Source organism: Sceloporus undulatus, chromosome 6 (genome assembly GCF_019175285.1).
Source record: "Sceloporus undulatus isolate JIND9_A2432 ecotype Alabama chromosome 6, SceUnd_v1.1, whole genome shotgun sequence".
NCBI classification, from domain to species: Eukaryota; Metazoa; Chordata; class Lepidosauria; order Squamata; family Phrynosomatidae; genus Sceloporus; species Sceloporus undulatus.
Window position 1 is genome coordinate 71,426,750 of NC_056527.1, and position 9,744 is coordinate 71,436,493.

Below are 9,744 nucleotides of genomic sequence, written 5' to 3' on the forward strand. Positions count from 1 at the left end.
GGTATTTTATAGCCCTTTTGTTAATATGTGTCTCTTGTAAGCAAACAATGTCCGCCTTTTGTTTTTCCATATATTGAAAGACATGACTTCTTTTTGGTCCCAAGTTCAATCCTTTCACATTCCATGTGACTATTTTCATGTTTAAACTTTACAACTTAAGAAAACAACTACAATTTTAGGGGTATTTGTTTTTTCTGTTTCTTTTTTGTTTTTCTTTATGTGATGTTATCCTCTTTTGACCTCTCTCCTCTTCTGAATTATTCTCCAAATCACTTCCTTTCCTATTACTGTTTACCCCCCCCCCCCCGGCCCTCCTCTTTTGTGTCTCTCCTAATTTTCTCATAGATTTCTTTTGCCTTGTCAGTCGTGTCCACTGTATATCTCTTTTGGTTGTAACTGAAGGAGATACCTTCCAGCTTTTCCCATTTATACTCTTAAGTCTTTCCTGGACAACAGTCTTGTCAAAAATTTATAATCCTGTCTCCTTTTCAGTATCTGTTGGGGTATATCTTTAAATATGCCAATTTCCCTCTTCTCAATTATCAATTTTTGACTATAGCTTTTATGTATAATCATATCCTTTACTTTTGTTCTAACCAGATATACCACTACAACCCAAAGTAAGTTCCTTTCTCTTGCAACCCTAGAATTTATTGTAAAAACTCTATCCACTTCTATATCTATCCTTTCTTCTTCTATTTCTAAGTAGGTTGCTAATGCTGAGATAACAATATCATCAGGATCTTCATCTGCTTTTTCCACAATTTCTCTCAGTTTAATACATTTCTCCCTATAATTCAGATCTAACAAATTAACTCTCTGTTCATCATGTTGTTGTAAATGCATTGTTACTTTTGAGATTTTTTCTAAGTCTTGTGTTCTTTTATTCAAATCCTTAATTTCTTTCTTTGCCTGAATAACTTCTCCTAAGATTCTCTGTATTTTTCCCTGATCTTATCTATCTCTTTCCTTACCTCCTCTTTTATTTTCCCCCTGTTTTCTCTCATTTCTTATCTAATTTCTGATTTAAATGTTTAAAATTCCTCTAATAATTGGCCTGTCTGTTTTTCAAGTGATTCCAGTGATGGACTTCTTTGTGTCTGCTTAAATTGTCGCTATCTTTCTTTCCTCCCCCCCTTTTTGTTATTATTACTGTTTGTTTTCTCTTTATATCCCCTGCTACCAGAACTATTGGTACAATTTCCCCCCAGTATCTAACTCTAAACCATGTTTAGTTGCAATATCTTTGTTATCAAACAATTTATTTCCACATATAGATCCTTCTTTCCTATAAAAGACTATTGTCCCCACTGTGTCTGCTTTGGACTATGTCCAAGCTAGAAGTTAGTTAAGGGGTCTGCAACTCTGTGGCTTCCACTATTTCCACCAAATGAGGGGGTCCAGGATTATCCTGCCCGCCCCTTTGTGGGTTGGGCCCTACCTGCTTGAGCGCAAACTTGAGCCTTCCTTATCGGCTTGAGGTTGTTTTATGCTAGTAATCCCATTACTAACCGCATCCTATGATGTACTCATAGGGGGCAATCGTGGGTTCCTGTAGTCCAATAGTCTATATTCTCACTCTTCAGTTCAGGTAATTCAAACCTAGACAAAATAAAAACGCCTGCTGCTCTATTTCCACCTGGAGGATTAGTTAGTAGAGATGGTCTCCACCCGCTCTAACTTCACCACTGCTCCATCTCCTCAACCAGCACTGGGGGAGAGATGGTCTTGGGCGTTTGCCTTTTCAGGCCTCTGCTGCGCATTGGCTCCGCCACTGTTCCACCTCCTCAACTGGCACTGGCGCTGGGGGAAAGATGGTCCTGGGCATCTGCCTTTTCAGGCCTCTGCTGCGCGTTGGCTCCATCACTGTTCCACCTCCTCAATCGGTGCTGGCACTGGGGGAGAGATAGTCCTGGGTGTCTGCCTTTTCAGGCCTCCACTGTGCGTTGGCTCCACTGCTGCTCCATCTCCTCAACCAGCGCTGGAGTGCTGGTGGTTTGGAGGACAACTTTTAAGGGCTGTCTGCTCTGGCTCCTCCTCTGCTGCGTTGGGATGCTGATGGTTTGGAGGACAGCTTTTAAAGGCTGTCTGCTCTGGCTTCTCTGCTGCCTTGGAGTGTTGGTGATTTGGAGGATAGCTCTTAAGGGCTGCCTGCTCTGGCTCCTCCTCTGCTGCCTTTTAGCTGTATCTGTTTTAATATTTGTAACCTTCCTTGAGTCCCAGACTGAGGGAAAATTGGGATCTTTACATACACATATAGAATCATAAAATAAACAATGACTTCATTTGAGACTGGACTGGCACCCTCTTGCTTTTTGTTTTAGCATGGAGAAACAGTCTTTAATACTATGCTGTGTGATCTATATTTGTTCTTTTTCTTTTTAATGGGCATGCTTTTAATTGATTCTAAATATACTGATAATTTAATAAATTTTACCTTTTGAATGATGTGTACTTTTATCCCCAGCTGTTTTAACTGCCTTGAATCCCTGGGATGGGAAAAGGAAGGTTGTAGTTGTTGTTATATATATGTTGTTTATTTGTCTTGTATTTGGTATGCTCAAGTAATTTTTGTATGTCCATGAGGATTTCACTTTTGCAAGATCACTTTGCAATGCAATTTAAAACAAAAATCTATGGTGGCAAGGATAAATCACTACATGGATAAATTCTATAAAACAGAATAGTACTGTATTTATGTAGAATGCTTCACAAAATTAAAGAATGGCACTTAGCTTTGCCATATTTTGTCTAGGCAACCTACAGGTTTTGCATGATATTTACAACATGGACAACATCATTCTGGAGCTCTCAGAAATAGAGGAGTCCATCTCTGTTACCAGCTGTTTTGCCTCAGAGGACACAACAGAAGATTCAGGTGTAATGAGTTCACCGTCTGATAAGTTATCATTGAATTCTCAAAATGACAGTATGAGTTCAAGAAGCAAGTCTGTTGATGCCCAGGAAGGCCTGGTTGAAATGGTTCCTATGGCTCTTGAAGAGGACTGCAGTACAGAGGTTCTTTCTTTCAACAGTGATGAATCTAGGAACATTTACCAAAGGTAAACCTCATTTGTAAGGTAATCTGTAAAAAATGATCTCTGCTTAGTTTCATGTTTTGCAAGATAGCACTTTTAACCCACTTTTTTGTTCCAACAGTTCCAGATTAACTCATCCTATGTTTGGAAAGGTAATTAATACCATATTAAGGTTTCATTGAATTTCTCACTGCTTGTCTGCACCAGGGGAAAAAATTGAACTCACCCAAAAGTTGATGATGGTAGTATTCATGATTTGTGACTACTTCTGGGGAAATACTGCAGTTTTTGGTAGTGGCTGCAATGACAGTGGTGGGACTGAACAGCAGGGCTGATGCAGTGTCTGCCCAGCTGGCCTATGTGCATAATGGTGTGCTGTCACACTGATTTCAGCCTAGTTTATGTGGTCACCATCATGATTGGTCTGGGGTGAGTCCAGGGCATAATGTTCTGGACTGGCCTTAGACTACGCAGCCAGTGTTGATGTGCCCACAGTGGCTCTTATCCTTCCAAATACTGGTATTTTAGCTACTTTTACAAGATTAGTTATACAGTCCTCCATTTTTGTGAGGGATTCGTTCCACCCCCCACGCTAAAACGGAAAATCATTCAACCTTATTGGCTTGAATGGAGGTGCAACCCTGCAGGGCCATGCAAGCATATGGGCATGTGTCATTGGTATGCCCCCTCATTTAACCCCTTCCATTAACCTCCCTCAGATAGTCAAGGGATACAGATCCCAAATCTGTGAGAACAGAGGGAGAACTGTACTGTGTACATCCTGCTCTTTGTCCAATTGCCCCCTCCCATATTTATTCTTTCCTATATCATAATACAGTATGCTTTCAAGTCACTTTTCACTTAGGCAAGGAACACTCACAGGTGGTTTGTCATTGCCTTGCTCTGAATATGGAGCTCTCATCCAGGTATTAAACAGGACTGATCCTTCTTAGCTTCCAAGATCAAGGCTGGCCTAATTTCTATCAAAGCTAGGCCTGGAATTACAATGTCCAATTATTGGTTGAAGCTTATGCTTATGTGGGATAGCTCCACTGACATAATTATCTGGGGGAGGGGGAGGGAGCCAAAAGCAATTGTGTGAGGAGTTGAGATCATTTTCTCCTGAAAGCTAAAGCTAAATAAGCCAAAGAATTCCTTCTAAATGGAAAAAGACTATGAGTAATTATAAATAAATGATTCAGAATGGGAGGAGAATAAAATGGAACTGTCTAATTAAAGATTTAAAGAGAAGAAAGATAAATAAGTGGCATTGTAACCTTGGCTCCTATCAGTCCAGTGTTAATGGATACTTTTCAACTTGTGCAGCCTGATGATGTGGACAGGATCCTTGGAGAGGTAAAAGCCACCACATGTATCTTGGACCCTTGTCCTTCTTGGCTTGTTAAACAGGCCAGAGGAGGACTGGCTGAATGGGTAAAGGAGGTAATCAATGCCCCCTTACAACAAGGCAGAATTCCATCCTGCCTAAAGGAGGCTGTTGTGAGGCCTCTGTTAAAAAAATTCATCCTTGGATCCCATAATAATAATAATAATAATGAATAATTTTTATTTCTACCCTGCCTTTCCATAAAAATGATCAAGGCGGCTTACAAAAGTTAAAAACATTACAATGCAAAATAAAACAATACAATATAAGGTTAAAAACACAGCTACAAGAAATGGGAACAGGAATCGATAAAATACACATGTCAGGGGCAAGAAAAGGGAAAAATCAATTTACAATGGTCCGGGGTCAAAAGGAAAAGGACAAGGGGCAGAGAAATAATGAAAAACTATCGGCCAGTGTCTAACCTACCATTTCTGGGCAAGGTTTTGGAACATGTGGTAGCTTCCCAACTCCAGGGATTTCTGGATGAAACGGATTATCTAGATCCATTTCAATCTGGTTTCAGACCTGGCTGTGCAACAGAGACAGCCTTGATCGCCTTGGTGGATGACCTACACAGGGAACTGGACAGGGAGAGTGTGTCCCTGTTGGTTCTCCTGGACCTCTCAGTGACTTTTGATACCATTGATCATGGTATCCTTCTAGACCGCCTCTCTGGGATGGGGCTTGGAGGTACTGTTCTACAGTGGCTCTGTTCCTTCCTGGAGGGGAAAACTCAGAAGGTGGTACTGGGGGACTCCTGTTTGACCGCCTGGCCATTGACCTGTGGGGTCCCTCAAGGTTCTGTGTTGTCCCCTATGCTGTTTAACATATACATGAAACCATTTGGAGAGGTTGTCCGGAGTGCGGTGTCATCAATATGGAGATGACACTCAACTCTACTACTCCTTCCCACCTCAGTCCAAGGAGGCTGTCCTGGTCCTAAACCAGTGCCTGTCTTCAGTAATGCTGGATGAGGGCAAACAAGTTGAAACTTAATCCAGACAAGACAGAGGTGCTCCTGGTCAGTCGGAAGGCAGATCGGGGAATAGGGATCCAGCCTTTGTTAGATGGGGTCACACTCCCCCTGAAGACACAGGTTTGCATTTTGAGGGTACTCTTGGACTCAGCTTTGAACCTGGAGGCCCAGGTCTCTGCTGTGACCAGGAGTGCTTTCGCCAGCTGCACCCATTCCTTGAGAAGCCAGATTTGGCCACGGTGGTACATGCCTTGGTTACATCCCATTTGGACTACTGTAATGGGCTATCTTTGAAAAGTGTTCGGAAAATTCAGCCGGTTCAAAGAGCTGCTGCCAGGCTATTAACAGGGGCAGATTACAGGACCCATACAATGTCCCTTTTGAAACACCTTCATTGGCTGCCAGTTTGTTTACAGGCACAATTCAAGGTCCTGGTTATTACTACAAAGCACTACATGGCTCAGGTCCACACTATTTGGCAGACCGTTTCTCCTGGTATGAACTGGCCCAGACTCTAAGAGCCTCTGGGGAAGCCCTTCTCTCTGTCCCAACATCATCACAAATATGGTTGGTGGGGACACGTGAGAGGGCCTTCTCAGTGGCTGCCCCTAGACTCTGGAACTCCCTGCCCAGGGTGATCAGAATGGCTCCCTCCTTGATGGCCTTCCGCCAGCAGGTGAAGACCTACCTGTTCACACAGGCATTTAGGGAATTACTATAAGGACAGTCTGGGATGTTTGATGTTGGATCAGTTTAAAGATTCTTTTCAATGTACTTTTTATTTTATTGTACTATTTTTTTAAAATACTGTGAAGCCGCTCTGAGTCCCAGTCCTGGGAAAAGAGCGGGATACAAATAAATAAATAAATAAATAAATAAATTTCTTTCCGGAAATTGCCGGTTGATTGTGTGCCAAGCTGAGTGGAAGTTAAGATCCACAAAATGAAAGCAAGCAAAACAGTTAAAAATAAATGTATTGAACTATGTGGGAATTAAAGAATTAAAATTTCTTGAAATATTTATTAAAGAACAAACAGAGAGAAGAAATATAATAATAATAACTGTATGCCAGCAATCTGAAGCTCTAAAACATCTGAGACACTACACTAATAGAATCTGGCAGATGTCCAAAAGTCAAAAAAGAGAACTTAAACAGTTTTAAATTGGAAGAGAGAATCTACTCATCCCTCAGACAAAGCGTATGCTGGTTTGATAAGAGAAATTTCACAAGAAATTTGAAATTCATAATAAAGAAATGCAAAAAGGTAAATCTGGCTCCATGGAAATGATCCAAAAAGCTGGAGCGAAACCCAAACAGAGTTCAGTTCCAGGAGCGCAGCAAAAACATGAAGATAAGGAGGGTGATATGAAAACATGGTTCCTCCAGGTGCTAAGAGAAAATCAAGTCAAAAGCAATGAGGCTTTTAAAGAGACAATCACTAAGAATAATGGGGCATTATCAGAGACAGTAACTAATAAAATTATGGATGAAATGAATAAATCTCTTCAGATTGTCAAAAAAGAGACTGAACAAGTACAATCAATACTAATTGAACAGAAAGCTCAGCAAAAGATAACTTTGGAACACTCATCAAGACCGGATCAACTAGAAAGAAAAATCATTGACCTGCAGGATCACAACAGAAGGAATAACCTCCGTATTCATGGCTTTCCTGAACTGCCAAATGAGACATAAGGACCTTGAAGAAAGAAATTCTCAAATGGCTGCAAAGTATTGTTCCTCAAATTACCTGGGCAGAGCAGGAAATGGAACATTTCCACACAGCAACAAATTTAAAAAGAGGCCTGGTTCCCAGAGATGTAATCTTGAGAGTAACAAGCTTTTATAAGAAATATCTTTTAATGAAAGAAATCAGGAAAATCTCAGGATCACTGAAATAATGGGATACCACAATTGAGATTTATAATGATCTTTGCCGCAAGACTACCAACTGGAAAAGAGGAGTCAAACCATGCTTTGCAGTCCTGCAAAAGAATGGAATAAGATACAGTTGGGGTTACCCTATTTTCTTGAAATTTCAGTGGAAAAGGAAGCAGCACAAGATGCCTGGAACAAGAATTGAATCTGTTGAAGCAGTTGGCTCTGGAACAGCAAGAAGAAAACATTTGTGAGGGTGCAACTGTTGGAGCCAAGGAACCCTCGAAGATAAAGACAATGACAATTTTTTTAAAAAAAAATCTGGAAATAAAATAAGACATAACAAGAGAGACAATTAATGAACAATCAGAAGAAGAATTGATCACATATTTGAAAGGATGGCTTTTCCTCCCCTCCCCTCCGGGGGGTAGTAAAAGCCATAGGCAAGGTTGGATACCTTGGGGAAGGAGGGGGTAGAAATGTATATGTGAGTAGAGGGGATGGGAGGGAGGCAGGGAGGGGAAGGATGGGTGTAGGGGTGGCACACTGAAGAGTCAAGTTAGAAGATTTAGAAAAGTAGCATGTTAATAAAATAAGGATAGCAACACTTTGACAAAGTTTCCCATGACATTATTGCAAATAAGCTTGTAAAAGGTGGGCTAGACAAGGTAACTGTTACATGGATTTGTAATTGGTTGACCGGCCGAACCCAAAGGGTATTCAACAATGGCTCCTTTTCATCCTGGAGAGAAGTGACCAGTGGGGTCCCACAGGGCTCTGTCCTGGGGCCAGTGTTATTCAACATCTTTATCAATGACCTGGATGACAGGATTGGGAGCATACTTATCAAACCAAATAAGGAGGAATAGCTAATACTCCAGAGGAAAGGATCAAAATTCAAAATGACCTGAATAGACTAGAAAGCTGGGCCAAAGCTAACAAAATGAAATTCAACACGGAGGAATGTAAGGTACTACTCTTAGGGCAGAAAAATAAAATGCACAGATATAGGATGAGGGACACCTGGCTGAATGAAACTACATGTGAAAGGGATCTTGGAGTCCAAGTGGACCACAAGTTGAACATCAGTGAACAGTGCGATGCGGCAGCTAAAAAGGCCAATGCAATTTTAGGCTGCATTAATAAAAGTATAGTGTCTAGATCAAGAGAAGTAATAGTGCCACTGTATTCTGCTTTGGTCAGGCCCCACCTGGAATACTGTGTCCTGTTCTGGGTACCTCAATTAAAAAAAGGCCATTGAGAAACTGGAGCGTGTCCAAAGGAGGGTGACTAAAATGGTGAATGGTCTGGAAACCATGCCCTATGAGGAACGAATTAGGGAGCTGGGGATGTTTAGCCTGGAGAAGAGAAGGTTAACAGGTGATATGATAGCCCTGTTTAAATATTTGAAAGGATGTCATTTTGAGGAGGGAGCAAGTTTGTTTTCTGCTGCTCCAGAGAACCGGACCTGGAACAATGGATGCAAGCTACAGGAAAAGAGATTCCACCTCAACAATGATTTATCTTTGCACTTCTCAACCTATTAAAAATCTCTACCAAAGTACTACCCATGCATATCCCATTTCCGTAAATACTATTTCAAAAATTCTTTTTGATTTTCATTTGGAGCCATACACATGACCAACACAATACTTTTCTCCCCCCAACTCCTTGCCAAGTACAAATCTGCCTTTTCATCTATCTTAACTTTTATCACATTGAAACCACATTTATTAGAAATAATAATAAATATACTAATATAATAATAATAATTAATTTATTCTATACCCGCTTTCCAATAAGTCAAAGTGGTTCCAAAATTACAAAAATACATCACATAAATGTAACAAAACAAATAAATAAATTACCAAAACATCCCTTAATTAAAATACACCCCATCATTAAACATAGAGGCATTTCCCTTTCTCACAGTCTGGATTCGAAGAGCTTGCTGACTCAGCATCTCTTGCCTCCACAGTCCTTCTGCTTGCAGGTTTTATATGGCACAGCCTAAGGCGGGGCTGGTGGTAAGTGCTGGTCTCAGGGGCCTGCTGGCCTCAGGAGCCTGCTGGTTGCTACCCCCTCTTGGCTTTTGAAATACCATATGCTTTTTCATAAGTAGCAACCCAATTCATCTTGATTTCATTCATCCCTTATTTTGTGTCCCTTGATGTGTTTCCTGAAAGAAAATAATCGTGTTCTCTTTCTTCAACAATCATTCTATCCTCTTCCTTTTAAATACACCCCAATCCTTTCACATTTAGTCATAGAATCATAGAGTGGAGAGACCGCAAGGGCCATCCAGTCCAACCCCTGCCAGCAGGAAATCAAAATCAAGCATCCCTGACAGATGGCCATCCAGCCTCTGTTTGAAGACCTCCAGGGAAGGGACTCCACTACACTTCGAGGGTAGTGTGTTCCACTGTTGAACAAGCCCTTACTCTCAGGAAGTTCTTCCTAA

The 9,744-nt window shown here is 41.1% G+C and overlaps 1 protein-coding gene across 11 annotated transcripts in view; it reads left to right on the top strand.

Moving 5' to 3' along the window:
* The window catches only part of COBL (cordon-bleu WH2 repeat protein), a 194,520-nt gene that overhangs the window by 151,344 nt on the left and 33,432 nt on the right, over positions 1-9,744 (top strand). For all 11 annotated transcript variants that reach the window (XM_042471813.1, XM_042471816.1, XM_042471822.1 and 8 more), the window contains one exon: positions 2,756-3,062. In XM_042471813.1, coding sequence (XP_042327747.1) covers positions 2,756-3,062 — 307 coding nt within the window. The remainder of the gene's footprint in view (positions 1-2,755; positions 3,063-9,744) is intronic.